The sequence below is a fragment of the Mesoplodon densirostris genome, chromosome 8, assembly GCF_025265405.1.
Source record: "Mesoplodon densirostris isolate mMesDen1 chromosome 8, mMesDen1 primary haplotype, whole genome shotgun sequence".
Taxonomy (NCBI): Eukaryota; Metazoa; Chordata; class Mammalia; order Artiodactyla; family Ziphiidae; genus Mesoplodon; species Mesoplodon densirostris.
In genome coordinates, this window is record NC_082668.1 from 80,551,650 (window position 1) to 80,573,880 (window position 22,231).

At 37.5% G+C, this 22,231-nt stretch overlaps 1 protein-coding gene across 11 annotated transcripts in view; it reads left to right on the top strand.

Annotated features, from left to right (window-relative positions):
* TANK (TRAF family member associated NFKB activator) overlaps window positions 1–17,392 on the top strand; it is a 79,307-nt gene extending 61,915 nt beyond the window's left edge. For 7 of the 11 annotated variants that reach the window (XM_060106984.1, XM_060106986.1, XM_060106985.1 and 4 more), the window contains 4 exons: window positions 3,477–3,553; window positions 4,199–4,314; window positions 9,814–10,394; window positions 13,842–14,617. In XM_060106984.1, the coding sequence (XP_059962967.1) occupies window positions 3,477–3,553; window positions 4,199–4,314; window positions 9,814–10,394; window positions 13,842–14,018 (951 nt within the window). In that variant the 3' untranslated portion in view covers window positions 14,019–14,617. Of the gene's footprint in view, window positions 1–3,476; window positions 3,554–4,198; window positions 4,315–9,813; window positions 11,998–13,841; window positions 14,618–15,611 lie in introns of those variants that run through there. The other 4 variants (XM_060106988.1, XR_009533223.1, XM_060106993.1 and 1 more) reach the window with 4 other exon arrangements.
* The last annotated feature ends 4,839 nt before the right edge of the window (window positions 17,393–22,231 follow it).

Consider the following 22,231-nt stretch of genomic DNA (forward strand, 5'->3'; position numbering starts at 1 on the left):
TTCCACATATAAGTGAGATCATGCTATATTTGTTTTTCTGTGCCTGCCATATCTTATTTTACATAACATAATGTCCTCCAGGTTCATCCATATTGTCTCGAATGACAGGATTTCCTTCTTTTTTAAAGCTGATGTGTTCGGCCTTAAAATGTATGTGTGTGTGTGTGTGTGTGTGTGTGTGTGTGTGTGTACACAATATTCTATTGTATATATACCACGTTTTCTTTACTCATCCATAATCAATTGACACTTAGAATTGAATTCATATCTTGGCTATTGTGAATCATTTCTGTATTTTTCACATTGATTTATAAAAAAAAAAATACTTTCACTTTTAGTACCAAATATTAAAAAGGCAGGCATTGGGGAAAATATACATTTCTTTCTTTGAAATGTTGGTATCTAACAGATCTTGGATTCCAACACAAAAACATTTTCCATTATCGCTGCATTAAGAATAAGAAGGTTTTGAACTAATTAAATATTAGCCACTTTTTGTTTTTTCTCCTTCTTAAATATCATTGCATATTCAACTAAGTCTTGAACAGAACATTTTTTATATATAATACACATCTATGAGAAGCTTAAATTGATTTACACTAAAACAAATTCTCCCAATTTACATAAGAGGAAATTTAAGGAATCATTTCACAACGTCTTCCAACTGCTTCAAATGGGTTTATCTTAATGATTTAGTTGAATGACTTACCCAGTGCCATACTGGAAGTGTAAATGAAAAGTACGACGTGTAAAACTCTTATTTCAGTATTCATTCCACAAGTTCGCCATTTCCAAACTAGTACTTGGAACAGTTTATAATGTTAAGTATTTTAAGTTTTAGTACCTCAAAATAAATTCATTTGTTGAATGATTTAATGTTAAAATCTCCTAAAATATAATGTTCAGAATTCTCTTGCTTTCTTATTTGAAGTTGTAATAACTTCAACTTCCTTCAGTGCGGGGTCCACCTGGATCATATTTGAAAAATACAAATTATCTCTTTTAATGTTTACTTACTCTCTGGGATGCTCAGCAAACCGAGTAGTCTTCATTAGGTAAGATCATTTAGCATTTAAAAGAAAGTCTGAGTTTCTGGGGGAAGTGTTGGAGTTGCTGTTAGCTATACTAACCCTAAATCCTTTGAAAAAATAAATGATCTTTTTCAGAAAGTTGTGTTCGATTGCTACAGTGGAAAATAATATTAACATTCTATACCCATTTTAGATAAACCCTACTTCAAAATGTCAGAGAACTGCTTTGCTTTTTTTTGAACTAACATGTTATGGTCTCTTTCGAAATTTTTTCTTAGGATGTGGGGACATAAAACTTTCATTTGAAATATATCAATAGACTTATTTGGTGCAAATGGTAGAAGGTGCAATGTATTGCTCAGTACAATCAGTAATATGTCTCTTCAATAATGATAACAAAAATGATAGTAAGCAGAACTGTTCCTAACCCCAAAGAAGCTTGAAGTCCTTAGTTTAGATACTTCATAGAAATTCCTCAATAAGTCAGTCCTCCTTTTACCCCCTGCCAACACAAGCAAGAAATCTTTTCCAGATAAATTCACCCACACCAGTTATCAAATCTAAACGTCACAGAAGTAAGTCAACACCAGTTATTTGGCGAGCCAGCTAAAATTTATCATTCTTCTCCTGCCTTTTCCTTCACCTCTTTCCCACCCCCACCCCCACCCCTTAGTTTTTAGGCTTCTTTAACTTCAGAAGCAATCATTCCTACGTTATGTCAAAATCAGTACTTTGAAAATCGGAGTAGTCTTCATTACTGTTTTCTGTAACTATCTTCATTTTCAGACTAAAATTACAGAAGCACTTCTTTTTGGTTCTTTCTAGCTCCTAATAGAATATTTTTATTTCATGTTGAGAACTTCAAATAGTAAATTTTAAAAGATTAATTACTCTATTAATCACTTGTTTTATTATTTATTTAATATCTTAAATTGTCAAATGTTTCTGTTCTCTTAATATTACTTCTTCTCTGATTTTGTTGCTATAGATTTAATATAATATAACCTTTTAAGAGTTTGTTTTTATACTTATAGCGTCCTGAATGATTGGTTAGCTTTAAAATGTTGCCTTTTTTCCTAGTCCACACTAAAATCCATTGAGTGTTCTGATTGCACATAACACTAAAGAAAAGCCTTGTCTACCACTTTTAAAAACAAACTGTGAATGTGAAAATGTCTTTTGATATGACTGCTTTATAAAGCTCAATAAAGCAGTTTTAATCCAGAAGAAGACATGGCCTAAATATTTGTCAGACAAAAAGTATGCAGCAGCAAATGATCTTTATTTTACCTAAGTCTAATGACATAATATATAAAAAAAATTGTTTGGGTTGCTAAGATTATATTTTACTAATTACTGTAAAGTAATACACTACTTTAGAAATGGTAAGCAAACACTAGTATTTAGAAAAAGCTGAAAAAGTAGAGCAATAAACTGAAGAAATTGGAGAAGATACTAATTTTAAGAGAAACAAACTGGAATCAGGTTTTTTCCCTAAAGAACAAATAAGACTCTTAAGAAATTGAAAGAACCTTTTGAAAAGCAAGATTATAAGGGAGATGTACTCAGATGATAAGAAACAATGAAGTAAAATCATCCATTTTAGTAAGAGCTACAATGACCTTAATTGAATAAAATCTAAAAAGTCACCTAATATAAAACACTGGTTTGAATTTGAACTTAAATAAGACCCTATACAGTTTTGGCCGAATTATAAATGATTGAATAATATTAGGACTTCTTCAAATATTTGGATTTATCAATTTGTAGTTTTAAAAGGTACACAAAGTTCTCTAGGTATGACTGAAGATTTTTTAAAAATCTAAATGTTGACTTTTGTGTCATGATGAATGTAATACCAGTGGAAGCCACAGGGTGGTGGCAGGAACTTGTGTTAAAGGAGCTTAAATACATAATTGCACTATCTTTAAAATGTTTGTTAAATGCTAAGGAGCTGTAACTTGGTTTTCTTTATTCCTCTAATACAGCCGCATTTCTCAGCAAAGAATCTATAACAAAATACAAAGACATTGATTTAAATGTATAGGCCAACAATGGAAAAAAAAGTAAACTCACACGGATATTTTTCTTAAAGTTTCTAGTCATGTCAGATGCTTGGTGATCAGAGTAGCAATTTCACCAAATATGAATTTGAGGAAATTTCTTGAATTAGCAATACTGGAAATAGTAATTGAAGAAGTTACCAGAATTCTTCCTGTCTTCATCTTATTTTTCATTTTCCTTTTTCCCTGAATGTTCTCATTTAAAAATAAAAATGTATTGTACCATATATATATATATATATATATATATATATATATATCTGTAAGCTAACTAAACTTATTTTTCATTGAGGAAGATAAATTTTCTATTGTGTTTTCTGTTAACCCATTCTCATTTGAGTTTAGAAGCAATTTAAAGTGGTAATCATTTTATATCTTTAAGGCAGGAAGACAAGAGGTTTCTTCTCCAAGAAAAGAAACTTCACCAAGGAGTCTTGGCATTCCTTTATTCCATGAAAGGTAGTTCTATATCCTTTTTTGCCAACCCTACAAATTATAAATATTGAAATATATTTTTATGTACATATTTTAAATTTTTAGCAATTGTAAGAAAAAGCAGCCTTTTAAAACTAGAAGAGACCAACTCAAGGCTCCTCCATGTTAAAATGACCTAAATAAGTCATACAGTTAATAGCAGAGATGGGTCTAAAAACTGAATTCTCTGAAGTTCTCCTGTTTCAATAGAACAAGTACTATGGCCACATTGCTTTATATGGATGGCTCTTAATGTTAACCTTATCAAAGTGAGGAATATTTAATTTTTTCTATTTAAGATGTTCTCAGCGGACAAAAAGTCAATACACTGAAATTATTAATGTAAGAATGAGACAGCCAGCATAAGTGTGATACATGAATAAGTAGGTGTGCTAGTCTTTGCTACATTTATGTATTAGAACTTTCATTTATCACTTACTTTGTACCTGGCTCTCCAAATATTAAAGTTGTTTTAGGAAACATTTTCTAGGAATGTAAAATGATTTTTCTTTAACTTGAACCTTTCAGTAATTATTTTGTGGTACATTAAAAAGTGCTATGTAAATTCAATCATGATTTTTAAAATTTGAAGATATAGCCTCACATTTTAAAATGTTGATTTATTTTTAGAGGTTATATAGAGAAGACTTTCCGGGATCTGAAAGAAGAATTTCATAGAATATGCATGCTAGCCAAAGCACAAAAAGACCACTTAAGCAAACTTAATGTACCAGCCACTGTAACTGGTAAGGTTTGATTTAATGTACAGTAATATTAATTTTATTGGTTGAAATGGATTTATTTTTGATTGTGAATATGTTTCTAAATGCTTATTAAGTGCTGAGGATCTATAACTTGCGCTTCTCACCACTTATAATGGGTAAGTACTGTTTAAATTCTGTAATGTATTGCATTATATAATTATTGGCCTTTTCCCTCTCTATTTTATGTGGCACTATGTAGATTGAACTGAATGACATAATTACTAATCATCTTAATGAGAAGTCCCACCTTGGAAAAATAAATATAGGATATATCTCTCAAAGTCTTCAGTTGCTATTTGGGGGTCTTATTAAACATTAATTTGTATATTAGTAAGCAACCTTGAAGCTACACTATCACATATGAGCTAAGTAAAATTATAATATTAGGTTTGTTTTTAACTTCTGCCTGAAAGTTAATTGGACACCATGGATAGATTCTTGTAATTTGATTGAAGAAATAAACATTTCACATTTCATGAGACCAGTTCTGTTGTAGGTACAAAGTACAAATTAAGTATAAAATATAACTTAAAAGGAATATCTGTTTTACAGATATATTGCAGTGTGTTTTTTAGAAGCTCCACCCTTCCCTAAAACCCCAGACTGGCTTCCTGGTATTTGCCTCAGTAGTTCGATATGAATAGCAAAATACCAGGGATTGAATCTGGCTACCATGCACCCCTGTAAACAAAAGGAAGGTAAACTGATGGTTTATAATGATAAATTCTCCTTTACCCTTGTGATTTGAGATATTCTACCTACAGTTCCCAAGAGCTGTGATTTACAGTTTTTACTCTGAAAGATGTTGCAGCAGTGCTAACACTCCTTTAATTAAAGATCACTTTCCACTTCTTACAGCTCTTATAGCTAGGCTATTTAAAAAATCATTTTATAGGGTAAATTCACTTTTTTGCTTACTACTACCATTTTATTTTCAGAAAAGGTACACAGTGTGCTATTGGAGAAGCAAAACAACCTTTGTCGACATAATTTACTTCTTCCCCTCCCTTCCCTCTGCTTCCCCAAAAGGAACTCTAATGTTTCCACCTTAATTTTTGTCATTTTCTTGAGAATTTGATCTTTTGTGCAGGCTAAAGACACTAGGTACTTCTGAAGTACCAATAAAAGAATTATCTTTATTTAAAATCTACTAGCTATAGAGATGTAGTACCTAAAATTAATCATGCTTTTTTGAACATCAGCGTAGTATCAAAACATTGTAATGGTGACATATTCATTGTTACACAAAGAACCTACCCCGTTATCAATGGCTTAATACTTTGACCATTTTTAAATTGCACAAGTCTAAATCTGAGTATGTATCTGTCAACTAGAATACTGAGTGTTTAACTTCAATTTCCTTCCCACTAAAACTGCTTCCTAACATTATTCTTATGTTTTATATTAACTGTGTCACAAATAATAAATACAACATTATTCTTGAAATGTTTTAGGTCTTTTGTGCTACAGACTCCAGTGGAGTTTTGCTGGCTCCAAACAAACCACAATATCAAATATTATGCTTCTGACAGTAGTAGATCAAAGGGGGAAAGAAAGAAAAAGAAATATTTTGGAAAAAGATGCCTATTCAGGTTTTTTAAGAGTGAAAACTACATTGAATACAAATGGAAAAGAACTATTTTAAATGTGATTTGCATAATACAGCTGGAAAGAGTTTATTTAACATTATTGTCCCCTGTGTTATTTTTTTGTTAAAATTTGATTTTTCCTTTTAAGTAAACAGATATAATTCATAAATTGCTGAGTTAGTAGAATTGTACATTTTCTTTATTTTTTTGCTTCTCATCCACATGACAGTAGTCTTGAGAAAGGACAAAGGTAAAATGTATGTTTAAGTAATTGTGGCTTCAAAAAAATAGTACTCTTTGGTCCATGAAGTAGGATCATATTTTAGTGGCAATCAGGAGACAAGAATATAGGACTAGAGGTTAAAACAACCCTCAGATCCTTTTCTTTTGTCAGTATACAAGGTAATTAAACTGAAAAGTCATCCAAATGAACAGCCTATACTTAAAATTTAGAAACCTAAAAAATTTTCTCATTTTACTTTTTTTTCCTTGCAGGAATACATGTCTTGAAGTAAACAAATTAGAAAGACAATTAGCTCACCTGATTATGTTTCTTAGTATAGTGTCAGAATGACAAGTGCTTTCATGCACCTTGTTTGATTTTTAAGTTTTCTGAGCTTGAATTTCTAGTAACCTTAGAAATCTTAACGTTTAAAAAAAATTTTTTTTTTGTAAATAGTAACTCTCATTGCTTGAACAGATTAATTCAAAAGATTACTTTAATGTGTTGAGGTATGCCAGCTAGCTATACTAAAAGAAAATATATGCTTTATTACACCTGTTTGGGTTTTCCATGTTTTGTTCACAAAGGGGATATCTACTACTGGAAAAGAAATTCAAAGCACATTTCTGTCATTTTGGAGACTCTTCTCTATAATGTAGAAACCAGCATGTTCAATTTATCATAATGGTTCAGAGCACAGGCTCTAGGCTGCCTGGGTTCCAGTTCCAGATCTGTCACTCATTCATTAGCTGTGTAGCCCTGGAATTAACCCCTAAATTAATGCACAAACAATGGTTATAAGTGTGTGGCACATAGAAGTGCTGTATGTTAATAGTTGTTATTAGCAGCAGCAGCAGATTCTTTATTCTCCTGTTCTACTGAAGAACATTTTGATAAGTGTTTCCTCCTTCTCAGGTGTTGTAATCTACAAAGAAAGCACTGTTTCCTAGAATTTCCTGCCACTCTTATGTCTACTACCAGGAAAAATGACAGCAGTTGAGCTTGGTCTCAATTACTGTACCACTCCTAGTTACAGACAGATTATCTAGTAAATGTATATTATTATGCTAGGCTCTGTGGGAAGGAGAACACAGATTCATTCAGAATGCATTTATTGAAGGCATACTATGTGCAGGCACTGGGCAGGGTACTGGAGATAAGTGGGAAACAAAACATAGTTTAGGACCTCAAGAAACCTACTTTAATGGGAGAAAGAGGTATATTTGCAAATACAATGCAGTGTATAGTCCTCAGGGCACCCAAGAGTCATGACTAAACCAGCCTTGGGAAACCAGAGAGAACCATCCAGAGAAATTAATGCCTAAGCCAAGAAGTGAAGGACAAATAAGAGTCAGGCAAAGAGTAATGGAAGGGGGAAGTTCAGGTAGTCTGCACAGCATGTGCAAAGGCCCAAAGACAAGAGAGCATGGCTGTTTGGACAACTGTACCGAAGTTCATTACAGCTGGAGTAAGGAGTAGAGCCGATGTGGTGAAAGATGACAGCGTGGAGAGGTGACAAAGGGCCAGTCATGCACAGCTTTATATGAGTTTTAGGGCCGAAGGTCTTGGAGATCCATGAAAAGGTTTTATTAAAAAGGTAACATGACCAGATTTGTATTTTAGAAAAACTAAGAGAGGATTGGGGAAAGCAGTGTAGACAATAGAGTGGATATGAGAAAAATTTAGAGGCAAGGAAGTGGTTCAAAGGCTGCTGTAATCCAGTGAGAGAAGATGGTACATACTAAAGAGAGGTTAGTAGGCATATAACAGGGTGAACCAAAGAAGCTGTTGGCATTGTACTATCATGTCCAAACAGAAAACATCTGTGTTGGAATGTGCTGTGGCAAAAGAGAGCAAAGTGTCACAAGACTGCAAAGACCAAAGGAAGGGAAGAGAACTGACATTTGTTCAGTGCCTACAAATCTGGACAGACACTGTGCGCAGTGCTCTGTATACCCTGTCTGCTCAAATAAGCATCGTTGGTTAATGTATAACTTCACTGATGACTACTTTTTTAAAGTGCTAGTTTAAAATAAAATGTTTACCCTTTGTCCATTTAATGAAAATATACACATTACCAACCTCCAACCTGTCTTTTTTTTTTTTTTTTTTTTTTTTGGCTGTGTTGGGTCTTCGTTGCTGCCCACAGGCTTTCTCTAGTTGCGGTGAGAGGTGGCTGCCCTTTGTTGTGCTGCGCAGGCTTCTTATTGCAGTGGCTTCTCTTGTTGCAGAGCACAGGCTCTAGGCGCGTGGGCTTCAGTAGTTGTGGCATGCGGGCTCAGTAGTTGTGGCACGTGGGCCCTAGAGTGCGTGGGCTTCAGTAGCTGCGGCACACAGGCTCTAGGGTACGTGGGCTCAGTAGTTGTGGCTCGAGGGCTCTAGAGCACAGGCTTAGTAGCTGTGGTGCACAGGCTTAGTTGCTCCACAGATGTGGGATCTTCCTGGACCAGGGCTCGAACCCGTGTCCCCTGCCTGCATTGGCAGGCGGATTCTTAACCACTGCACCACCAGGGAAGTCCCTCACTGTCTTCTTGAAGTAACATTGTGGAATATAATCTAGCTTTTTCTAATGTCTCGGTATCATCAACATGGAGAGTGCTTTGATCATTGATTTTTTGCATTGAAAAATGTAGCCCTTGTTGGCTCTACACTAGACTGTAGTGTTTTCTGAGTTCTTATATCTGCTTTTTTGTTTTTCTTGTCTCCTCTCGTGCTTTCAGCTCTTATTGATATCTATATCTGCTTTCAATAACTCATATCCATACCTTATAGTTTGCTGCTTGTTACCAGCTATGAACTAGGGAGACATCATCAAGCTTGTTAGAATAAATCTAAAATGAGAATAAGAGCAAAATTCATCTGTGGGCCTTGTGGCTCTTAGCCTGACTCCTGAAAAGCACTATTTACTTTCTAGCTTTTGCCTATGTCCTAGAGAGCTGAATTTGTTGGATAAGTGGCTTCTAGATAAATGAGCTACAGAGGTCCTGGTATCTACCTGATATCTACCTGTTATCTACAGAGGTCTTTTTCTAATAAGAAGAGAAAATCATATATTCACATAGAGCTTTCTGAACATGCATCCTAAAATTTCATCCTTCTTTTGCCTCCAGTCTTCTCTCTCCCAGCACCCGCCACCACCACGCCCTCACATAGTATTAAGAGTAGACAATGGCTAAGCTGATTGGTGATACACTTTGTCACACAGAGATATTAGGGGGAGTAAATGACCTAATTCATATAGATTCATAACCTGTATACTATATATGTGCCTGGTAAGGGTTTTCCCTTTTAATAACTTATTTGTCTAAGCAAGCTCATAGTTGCAGCTTCCATTACTGACAAAATGTTTAGATGTATACACTACAAGCAAATGTTTTTTAAGTATAGAGCAGTATAACTGTGAACAAGATGCAAGGCTTACAGCACAAGGACCTAGGAAAAGACAAAGTAGTTAAACTGTGACTAATAAGCTACGTTCCAATTCACCCACTGAAGACTGCTAATATTTCTGTGTAAGGTGGTAGCAAATGTAAAAAAATCCGAGTTGTCTTCAGTTGCTGTAAAAGCCAGTAGAAAAAATACTCATCTATCCAAAGCTAATTGAACGTTCAGATTTTTAAGAAGGATTGAAATGCGACTGTTTTCCTTTTGTTTTTTTTTCCCCTGCAGAGACACAGTGCTCTGTGCCTATACAGTGTACGGATAAAACAGATAAACAAGAAGTGCTATTTAAGCCTCAGGCAAAAGATGATATAAATAGAGGTGCACCATGCATCACATCTGTCGCACCAAGAGGACTGGGCCAAGATGAGGAAGACACCTCTTTTGAATCACTTTCTAAATTCAATGTCAAGTTTCCACCTACGGACAGTGACTCTACTTTCTTACATAGCACTCCAGAAAGACCCAGTGTCCTTGTTCCTGCCTCATGTGAGGCTATGTGCCAGGATAAATGTAATATGAAGCCCAGAGACAACCCGGGAAACTTTGTCAAAACAGAAGAAACTTTATTTGAAATTCAGGGAATTGACCCCATAGCTTCAGCTATACAAAACCTTAAAACAACTGACAAAACAAAACCCTCAAATCTTGTAAATACTTGTATCAGGACAACTCTGGATAGAGCTCCGTGTTTGCCACCTGGAGACCATAATGCATTATATGTAAATACATTCCCACTTCAGGACCCATCTGATGCACCTTTTCCTTCACTCGATTCCCCAGGAAAAGCTATCCGAGGACCGCAGCAGGTAACTGTTTTGCATTAACAAATATATTAAGTGTGAACACACATTTTGCCATGCATGCACAGATACGCAGCTTTCAGATTATCAGACACCTTTTTTAAACTAATGACTAGCCGAAGTTAAGCTTTCAATAAAAATATCCAAGTCCTGTAATAAATGACATGAAATTTAAAAGATGAATATGGTGAAGCTCTATTATAAAGTACCTTAAAATTTATGGCACATTTTAAAATACATGTAAACCTTATCCATATCTAGTGTGTGTCACTTTCTTACTTAGTCCCTTATTCAAAGCTTTTAACTCGGTATCATTGTTATAATAGGATTCTTTATTAAATTTCATTCTGTGAAGCAGGTGGCATTTTTTTATCAAAAAGTTTGTGTGTATCATACTTATCTTTGCAAGAATGCATGATTTTTTTTATAAGTAAATAATCACATTGTATGTTTCTATTTCTGAAAATAAGCGAACTGTCTTTCAAATAATACTTCTATTACATTCTCAGTTATACAGTACGTAGATCTGTAGGGTTTGGTTTTGGTTTTGGTTTTGTTTTCTAATCTGCAGCCTAATATATTTTTTAAACAGTCTCTACATATGTATGATTCTAATCAAATACTTTCATGTTTCTAAAGCTTGCAGACTACTTACAGCCCCCCACCCCAATCCACTCCTACCCTCCCTTTTATTCAGGTTCTATTACAAAATGATTCTTTAAGTTTAAAAAAAAGGTGTTTAATGCCTGAAGGCAAATGAAAATATGTAATTGTTACAATAAACAGAAGCTCATAAAAAATGCAGATTGGTAAAAGTGTCTAATATAACTTGCAGACATTTGTTTGATTTCTCTTTGCCTTGAGATATTTAATTTACCAAAAACCAAAAGACACCAACAACTTGATTAATACCCTTTGGCTTTATAAGTACTTTTATAGGTTATAGACTTTTAAATCAGCATACAAAGAAGGCAATAGTCAAGCTGTGGTATATTTTAGTAGTGGAGAAAACTAGGCATCTCTGACAATAAGCTTTAATTATAAACTCACTTATGTTCTACATTGTACCTTATTTCACATCATAGTCACAGTTATAGTTACTACTTAATGAAACAGATTAAACAATTTCATTTATTGCAAGTAGAATTCCTGTGGAGCTGTGAAGTGCATCAGTTCTAATGCTTGTTATTTTTTTCTCCATTACATCTCTTGCTTGTTCTTTTACTAGTCTGTGCATTCATGTTTCAGTAGATGGCACCCTGCATTGTGCATTTGCTTTCTAGGCTACAGCAAGGGAAACAGCTGGTATGTGATTACAACTTGATGGAAAAGTATTCAGCTTAAAAAATGCAGGAGAATTGGTGTTGAGCTGTCACAAGACGTGGGGCATAAGGTTAGATAATTGATATTTTGGCAGAAAGGCAAAGAAATTCGTTTGTTTTGAAGGCCATGTTACAGTTTAGGATTCAAAGGATATTTCTTAAAATGGGTTTTTAAAAACATTTTGTTGTTTTATTTGTTTTAATAAAGCTACTATGAGAAATACAAAATTCTTGAGTTGTCGATAATAACAAAGGGAAGTGAAATTTTGGTTGCATATTTCAAATTTTTACTTTTATCTCAATCATTACTACTTAACACCTTTTTTTATACATTCAGCTATCATAATAAAGTCTAAAATATATCTGCTTATTTTTGCTCTATGTGATTTTCTTTTCTTCCTACTTTTGCTGAGTCAGTGATTGGGGTCCCAACTGAATTCTATGAAAAGCTCAAATCCGAACTAATAGCTCCTAATAGAGAAGGATAAGTATGGACTTTGAAAATAAATTGGCAGTAGAAGATTGGCTCATCAAATTTAGAAGCTAAATTGCTTCTGAGTCTATTACTATTTTATAGATCTTAATTTAAAGTATCTTTAACATAATAATCTTTTATTTATATCCATATCAATTTCCCATTAGAGTGGTGCATATTAATCAATTGTACTTTTTGTTTAAACTGCCAACACTAAAATTTAAATCTAGTTAACTCTGTTATATACTCACAATTATTACTGCTTTTCTTTTATCATGGAAGAGAGGAAATTATTTTACTCCAGATTTCAAATATGTATTTTAATATTACTGTTTTTTGTAATAAAATTGCCACTTCTCACAAAAGTATTTGAGTCAGTGTTATTATACACCCTCTGTACTGATATTTGAATGTATCTTGGTGCTTAGACAGACTTTGTATATTTACATCAACTGTACACAGCTGTCCAGTAAAATGTTTATAAGAAGACAGTGATGTCGTGAAACCCAAATGCTTCAATTAGTGATATACTGTTTATGTAATGATTGGTTAACTAGGATGAAAGAGATTGGTTAAGGGAATGAAAACTAACACTATGTCAGGAGTTGAACTAGGTTGTTATTTTAAAAGCATATTAGTAACAGGAACACAAAGGGGTCTCTTTAAGTTGGCATTTCGAGGTGATTTTCCTCAAAGTGCCAGAATTTAGATATGTCAAGATAAGAAAGCAAATTTTAGAAGTAATTTGGTTTACAACATTTCAGGATAATAAGATATTCCAGTCAACAAACATATATTGAGCACCTACTCTTGAACTAAATGCTTTTTCTGGCCCTTCTAAATATTTTTTAATAATAAGTACAGTTAAGAGTATGTAGGTGTTGCTTATAGTAATGGAGGTAGCTCTGTAGAATTATGCTTCCCATAATCCTTTAACTGGCAACTGTTGACAGGCTTCACTTTAGTTAGCCACAAGAAAGGGTAAGAAGGCCAAAGTATGCGCTTGTAACAGGAGCAAAATAAGAAGTCAAAAGAATGCATCCAATGTTGGACTTTGTTGAACGATTAAATATTTGAGGTTTCAAAAAACAACTGATCGATAGAATTTGTTTCATACTTTTAAAAATTTTTCAAAAATTAGAACTTATTTCTATATGATTTATTCATTGTGTATTTGCTTATAAATAGTAGCGAAATTACATTGCTCTTGATCAAAATGCATGTACACACACATCATGTCTAGTGTGCTGTGTATTAATAAAGGTCCTATAACTTAAAGTTCCAATATAAAATAGAAGAGATAGAATTTAATTTTTTTTAAGGCTCAATTATTGACTATTGTTCCAAAACTCCAAAACCCGTTGGGATAACGGGTATTAAAACATGCTGGTGTTAAAGCTGAAAGATGTTTTAATGTGTGAAGATAAAGTGCATGAATGTGTATTTTAAGGGATTCCTAAAGTTAAATTATGCCCTTTATGAAAAAGAGAATTGAGTCATGTCGTCATGCCAATTCTAAAGGAAAGGTAATTCACTTTCATATTAGGGAATTTCATATATTCGCACATAACCGATTCAAAAAATTTGAATTTGAAATTCAGTGCAAGTTGATTTTAAATACAAATAACAGAAGATGTTTTTATTTGTTTCCTGCAGCCCGTTTGGAAGCCCTTTCCTAATCAAGACAGTGACTTATCGGTACTAAGTGGCACAGGCTCAGAACTGCATATACCTCGAGTATGTGAATTCTGTCAAGCAGTTTTCCCACCATCCATTACATCCAGGGGGGATTTCCTCCGGCATCTTAATTCACACTTTAATGGGGAGACTTAAGACGCATTTGAAAACAGACATATCAAGTTCTATGCGATGATTTCTGGGTTTGTAATATTATGTACTTGATTGCAAACTTAGCTCAAGATCATTTATTGAAAAGTCCAGTGTCACAGCTATTTGAATTTTTTTCTAAACTTATATTGTAACTTTCTTTTATTACCTTTTAAAAGATCATTCTGTACAAAACTAATTCATTGTATTCATGTTTACAGTGTTTATTGCCCTAATTCAAAATTATGTATGTGACTTATGGAATTGTATAACAATAATTTATGTTTTTTTCAAATGTCTAAGCTTATTGCTTGGATTTCTAGTTAGATCTATTGAATTTGGTGATGTCAAATGTTTATAGGGTTTTTTTCCACTTGTTTTCATTTAAAAGATTAAATTATTTATGCTGTGGGTGTTCTTTTTGAATAAACCAATAATAGAGAATAGCAGACAAGTTAAACATCTGAGTAAATACCAAACCTAAGACATTTGTTGCTCAGTGATAAGATCACTGGTAGGATTATTTAAACTCTTTTTTAAAAAAAATAATAGACATGGTTTTAATTTTTACTATACGTATAGCAACATGATGAAAATTAGTTAAATATTAAAAGAGTTACTTATGTTGTGATAATGTGTTCTTTGTTCTTAAATAAATAAATAAATCACATTTGGGGGAAATTCATAAAATTCATGTTTCTTTCCAGTAATCTGATAGAAGGGTGATACCAGATCTGGTGACATTTTATTATAACTAGTAGATCACTTCGAATTTTAAAATTATTTTTCAAACTAAACTTACTAAAGAAACATTTGTCTTTAATGGGAGCAAATCTAAAACCCTGTAAGGATTATCCATATTAATTAATTTATATTAGAAATGTTCACATTCTTGTTGAGAAATTTGTTAATTCATTGGTAGCATCCTGCCTGATGACGAGAGGAAGATATTTAAGAAAGAGGATACCAAATCCAGAGGGTTGCAGAATTTTGTTTAAAATGAGACTTCCCTTTCATTTTTCTTCCCTATGATTCTTGTCTTTTAGGTTTCTCTTCCCTCCCCCACCCCACACTTAATTTTTTAAAATGTTCGAGGCATGGCTTCCATTTTATGAAGTAAACACTGATTTGCAACTCTCAAAACAGAAATTTAAGCCTTCTTGGGAACGAGTGTTGTAGAAAGCTGGAGGGTTTCAGATAAGGGATTGGAACAATTTGTTCAGGTATCACCTGTGCCACAGTGAAGAGCCTTAACTTGTGGAAGAATGAGAGTGGTGCTTCGACTTCTCAGGGTGCCAAGCACATCACACTGACATCTTCCTCACCAAGGTGACATAGCCATTATTAGGCATTCACTGTGAAGGGTTCTGAGGCTTGTACATCTTTCTTTCATTGCCGCTGGGGCTGAATGGAAATGCCTAGACAATTATCCCAGTCTCTTCCCTTCCCCCCTACCTCCCGCCCAGCCAGCCTCCCCTCTCGCTCACTCCTCCCACACACACGCAAAATTAAACATAAAAACTTCCCAGCGTGTTCCAGCCAGAATATACCACTGTACCTATCTCATGAAAGGGGATTCTTTTTCCTTCTCTTTTCTAGGTGAGGAAGAGTTCCTCTCACACAGTTGACATCTACTAGCCTGCTGACAACCAAAGGAAATCGTGGCCCAGAAAGTGACTCGAAGTGGATCACTGACTCTTCTCCAGTCCACCCTTTTGACACCTCCACCACTTTTAGTAAGCGGGGAACTCTTGTTTTCTATTGGGTTCCAGTGCTACCCCAACTCCGGCTTCCGAGGGACAGAGGCCCTCTCGGGCCAAGGGACAGGCAGCCTGGAGAACAGGCTCCGGGCCCGCACTGCAGAGGTGGTGCTGGCTGCAGCTCGAAAAGTGGAGTTGGGCACCCGCCGGGTCTCCCCTCTGTCTCTTAGTTCCGAGTCGTGTAGGGGCTGCATCTTGGCATCTGCTACGCGTGGCCGGGTAAGAACAGTTCCCAGGTAAAAAAGCTTCACACGCGAAACGCTGAGTCTGAAAAAACCACCCCCGCCGAGGCGAGGCAGTTGTGAGCGGGATGCCTGAGAAGTGGGAGGTGAATGTCCTCGGGAGGGCCCCCCCGGTGCAGCTTTCCCCGGAGGCTGAGGCTGCTGCCAGCGGGGACATCTGCTTTCTTACTCTCCAGGCTGGCTCACCCCGCCCCCTCAGCCCCGGGTTGCGTGGTTATTTTACCAACACGGGGGGAGGGAGAGCTCGAGGAGGTAGAGAAGGGGTGGATGGAAGCTCGGGAGATGTTCTTCCCACTCCCCCACGTCCCCTCCTTTCTTCTTCACATCTTTTAACCTTCAAAGTAAAGACTTTATAAATATGAAACGATAAGCGTGTCCGCTGGCTCCCAGGCCCGCCTTCTGCTCGCGGGGCTCTCGGGTGCGGGGCCTTGCCCTCCTCTCCAGCCTCCCCGGAGGCGGCCCGGGTTTCGGCGGTTCCGCCGGGCGCAGGGGCAGGCCGGGTGCGCTCAGCCGGTGGCGCCTTCTCTCCCGGGCTGCTGCCTCGACAGCTGCTTGTAGCTACAGTAATTAGACTGTCAGTGCTTGTTAGAGGAGAGAGGGGGAAACACGCTTATGACAGCAGATTCCGAGACTCCCCAGTTTGTTAATTTCTAAGAGATCTTTAAAGCATTAATTGAGGTCTCCCTAACTCTCCACCCCCCCGTCCCTCTCCTCTCCCCAACTCCTCCCTTCCCAAAAATATCTTTAGGGGAAGAGAATTCTCTCCGCGTGGAAGCAGTGTTTCCCGCAAAACTGCAAGCCCGCCCCCGACTCACGCACACGCACACTATTTTATATATACATCTATATGCACACATGTATACGCAGAAGGTTAACTCGGCAGAGGCCTCGTCCAAATAGGAACCAGGATTGCATTTAAAATAATAAATAAATAAATAAATAAATAAATAAATAAATAAACTAGGACGGAAAGGGGGGGAGGGAAGCAGAAGTCGGGAAGAAAAGAGAAAAGCAGCAGGCTGATTACGAGGTGTCAAAACTGCCAGGAGCAAGAAGGTGATAGCAATCAGGGGTGAGAAGAGTGCGGCATTCGTGCGGGGCAACTAATTATCCGTCTCATTTGAGAAGAGCAGCATTTGAGGCAGCAGCGTTCGCCTGCTGAACGGTGACAGATTGGCGCGGAGGAGAGGGGAGGTGTTAAAACAATGGAGCCGGGCGCGCGAGCGCTGCTGCATGCTAATCAGCCCTCCCTCCTCCTGCCTGCCGCGCTCCCTCCTTTCTCCCGGCCTCCCTCCTCCGCGCTCCCCCTCCCGCCTGCGGCGCTCCCTCCTTTCCAGCGGGCCCGCCGCCGCCGCCACCCGCTTCCTGCTCCCTCTCTTTCCCGCGCGTCCTTCCCGCCGCTGGCAAGTGGAGCCCGGGCCGGGCCACCGCGTCCACCACGGCCCGGCAGCCCCCGCGCTGCCCCCCGCGGGCGCCCTCCGGGGTCCGGGCCGCTCGCGAGCCGCTGGCGAGCGCTGCCCCGCGCGGTGCTCCGAGGGCCGGCCCGCTCCCCGCGCGCCTCTTGAGAGTGGGTCTTGGAGGAGAGGCCGGGGAACCTGCATTCTCGCGCCCACCGCTTTCTGCTGGTGAATTGAACGCGGTGGGCAGCGAGTGGGAAGCCAGGCGAAGTCAGGAAGGGCGAGGGGTGGGAAGAGAGTCGGAGCCAGGAAGGCGGAAAAGGTCCCCGGACCGACGGCAGGCCCCCCGACTCAGCCCCAGCGCCGCCGCCGCCCCGAGCACCCTCGCCGGTCGCGGGCGAGGTCACCGCCGGCAGAGTCTCCCGGGTCGAGCCCCGCAGACCTCAGCAACGTCCCCTCGCCAGCCAGGCCCCAACTGGACTTACATGGTTTAGTAAGCACCGAGAGGAAGACAAATACAGGGCCTGAGCGTTCGTTGTGCTTCCAAGGCTTGACCTCCTGACCCCAAGACTAGACTAAGGGGCTTCCGGACCCCCGGAGATCATACCATTCAGTCGTTGCGGGGGAAAGAAAGCCTTTAAGAAACCGGCCACCGGCGCCCTCCGCCGCGGTGACCAGAGGCAGGACCGGGCCGGGGCATCTCCGGCAGCCCGGCTCCCCACCTGAATGTTCCGCTCCGCGTTCTGGCCTTGGGAAAGCTGGTCAAAACCGCAGGGCCGTGGCTGCCCCTGGACAGATAATCCACCAGAACCTGAGTCTCTGCTGGAAAAGGTCTCCTTATACCTGTTGAGGCAGGCCCAGGACCTGAGGTTCTGTCTACTTTTTGAATTTAAAAGCTGATTGTTGAGCTTTTGCTTAAAATACACTTTTGTTCGTACGTTTTTACTACTACAGATTTACGTAAACTACCCTTAGAGATTAAAAATCATTGAAACATTGACGTTCTTATGGCTTACGTAGGTTAAGTGAAACACAGCTACAGAGAACTGGTAGGAATTTGGACTGAAGGAGAATGCAGTTTCTTCTAACGTGTGTTCCGTACTATTTAGTTAACCAGGTGTCTAAATTAACATAATAAGACTTCCTTCCCTCAAGCCAGACATGGAAAAGGAAAGCAGTTGAAAGGTAATCCATGCAGTATAATTTTTGTTCTGCTGACCTTTACCATTGCATAACTTCACACACAATTGTTTGTTTTAAAAAATCAATATAAAATGTGAAAGTTTGATAAAACTGTCATATATATATATATATATATATATATATGACAGTTTCGTTTATATTACTCTCTACCCTTCTCTGTTTGAAATGTTTCATAACAAAAGTACAACACAAAAAATAAAATGACCTGAGTAAATTTTGGTATTTTCTATCTTGATCCCTGACCTAGTCCTATGAAAAACTACACAAACACACAGAGTGAATAATTTTTCCTTTTAGAATATGCCCAGGCATACCAATACAATAGCTGAATGCAAAATTGTTAGGATCTACTGAAATCATACAGAATGTTTAAAAGTTTTAAAATTGAAAATTCTTAAAAGGACTTGTATAAAGAATTGTGTGTAAATAAATGTTAATGCTTTTTGGTTTCCACTTTTGGGAGAACCACTAAGTAGGCCTCTCTGCCCTTAGTACATTACAGACTTTTTAGTGCTAGAGTATTAGCTGGCATTTGGAAAATTCCCTGGCATCTCAGTCTGTTAAAATATCAACCTATCTAACAGAAAAAAAAATTAACGTTACATTTCTTAATGTAAACTTGGAGATTCAGATGCTCCATCAGCGTCAAAATTAAGCAATTTATTAACTATTCATCAGCCTTTTCTCCATTAACCAATTCTGTGTAACCAAAGTGTCTCTCTCTGATGTGGTAAACCTATAAGTTCAAATAAATTTAGTTCAATTCCATGTTGTGTTATGTATTTCTAATATATAATCAAATCCTTTACCTTCCAACAACTTGGTTATTATGGATTTAGTGTAATTTCTTCTCCGTCTATAGACTTCACAAATTTGCATGATTGTTTTAATGGTGTATTTACAGATAAGTTTTTATTTGCACGTAAGGACAAAAAGGTGAAGTGAAATTTGGTCCCAATGGAAACCTGTTAGGTTCCCTGAACATATGGCTCATTGGGCTGTTACTTCCTTTTTGAGATCATTTTCCAAGATTTTTTAATATATACATCAATTTGACACCAGTTATAAAGAAAATATATTGGCTTTGAAAGTGCCTCCACCTGGGACATATCTCTCAATAACAAACCATGTAGTCAGGTGTACCTCTGAATGTACAGGTGTCCAGTCTCAAGAACAGGGCATCATTTGAATCTAGTCAAAACTGACAGTTGATTTTACACTGTCTTTGAAATTAGGTAGTTCTTTGTATTCTTAGAATGCCACAATGACTTGATTAATACAGTTTAGGGGTGACTACTTAAAACTCTTTTTAGGGAAGGCTGTGCATTTGGAATCCACAGTATTACAATGATTACTGTCAGTAAATACAAGTGATGTTAAGTCTCATTTATTGAAAGTGTGTGGTGCCAGCTTAAGACTTAAGGGGAAAATCACAGCACTTTGAAAAAGATGTAAATGTTCAATTGGTAAAAAGGTGGGGGAAACCGTGCTAAAACATGTGCCTATTTCCATTATGCTTAATTTACTATTCAAAACAAGTTTTTCCTAATAAGCTCTATTGTTTCTTTCTGTTTTGTAAAAGTTAATATGTGTGAGACAAAAACCTGATTCAGAATGTGAATGAAGTCTGTTTAGCGAAAGCTTGTTGGAGCTTACAGTTCAAGGAGGGCCTCAAATTAAAAGACACTTCACCTAATGACACTGATAATATATAAGGAAGCAAGTCTCTTAGGTCATTTCTAGAACCAGTTACAATTAGATTGGTAATTTCCTCCAGTCTCAGAGTGAATTCATACACTTAAAGTGCAGCAAGCACTAGAATATTCGGAATGAGGATGCTGCGTATATTTATTAAATAACTTTAGCTTTTGCTTTATTTCAATTCTCTTCTTTCTGAGGTCAAGTTTCCCAAATAGGACTGAAGTATAAGTTCTCAAACATGTTATCCCTTTGTCCTCTCTGTACAGGGCTGTTTGTCTTTAAGTCACTCACACTTTTCCAGAGTATTTGCACCTGATTATGCAAGCCCTTGATGTTGAACTGGTCTCCCTCATTTGAATATCCCCTTGGGACCTGGAATGCCCGGATAACCTGGAGTCTGCCCATGCTTTCTTTGTTGTTTAGGGCTATATCATGAATAAATTTTTAAAATATCTTGCTTATATCTTTTGGAAACAGTGTACAAAAGATGAGTTATTGCTTATTAATTCAAGGAATAATTGTTTTAGAAATAAAATCTTATAGATTGCCTAATCCAACTTTCTTTTTGTGTGGACCAAAAGAAAAAAAACCAACCCAGAAAACAGCAAAACAAAGCTGTGTCTAAAGAGAATGAATGAGTCCTTCAAACCCACTCAGAAAGCTAGAACCCAGCTCAAGCTCTCCTGCATTTCAGTCCACTATTTTTCCCATAATAATCCTTTACCTCAAAAAAGATATACTTTTTCATTGGCTTTGTACTTGACTTCATAGGACGCTTAAATTACTTATATCTGGAATCTTTTGTACACAAAGATACTACCCATTATGCTAAACCACAGAGACAGTAGGGAGCCTGACATTCCCTGACCATGGGATGGGGTGTACTTACTATAGGGGGATTATCAATTTATCACCACCCTAACACAGGGCCCCAGAATGTGTCTGCTGGGAGAGGAAGCATCTTAGCGAACTGAGTGTTGAGATACCTCATGCCTGCTCCAATGAACAAACAGCAAGTGTTGGAATGTATTTTGCAGCGTGAGACACAATCTGAGGTAGGAGAGAAGGTAAAAAGGATTTGTACCTCTAAAGCATGGGGTTAAAACCTCACTGTGACACCCAAACCACAATGCTAACCGTTTAATAATCCAAATTCTAAATCAAAGGTTATAGTTTGTATGGGAAAGAAAAACAAAAGTAAACCAGTATGAACTGGAAGTGAGCCTATATATTTTCTAAAACTATTAGTCTGGAACTAAAACATTCTCTAAAGCAAACAGAGACTTCATGTTCTTCAAGAGGTGGCCTTCACTTGTCTTGATGGACCTGAGACTCACCAGGAGGTCTCAGCTTTACACTGTCTTCGCTAGAGTGCTGGTGAATCAACACTGAAAACAGCTCTCATTAGACAAGTAGTTTCTCCGTTTGCAGTTGTTAAATAGCACTAATTGCCAGCAAGAAAGGGGCATCCTGTGTGGGTGTATTCATACAACTTCAAGCAACCGGCTTAAAAGGAAGGCAAGCTCACTAGGAATCCGAAGTATCAGTAAGGGTGATAAAGCTTCCTTGAAAAAGCTCTCTCCAACCAGGACTGAGGAAGAAATGCAAGCAGCAGGCTTCCTCTGCTAAGCAGCTTTGTGACACACTTAAACACACACTTTCTCTCTCTCTCACACAGACACACACTCACTCCAATATCCTGAGGTTTTACCACTGGCATTTTGAAAGTCTTTTCCTTCAGCATCTAGGAGGCAAGGCCTGGATAAGATCTACTTGTAGGTTAGAATGCTTGATAAATTTCAAAGCAGATTTTGCTCCACCCTGCCATCTTTAAAGTTGTCAAGTCCCAACTTAGTTTCCTTCGAAATACAATTAATACCAAGGAGTAATGTGGCTCTATAGTAAGAGTTAGAAAA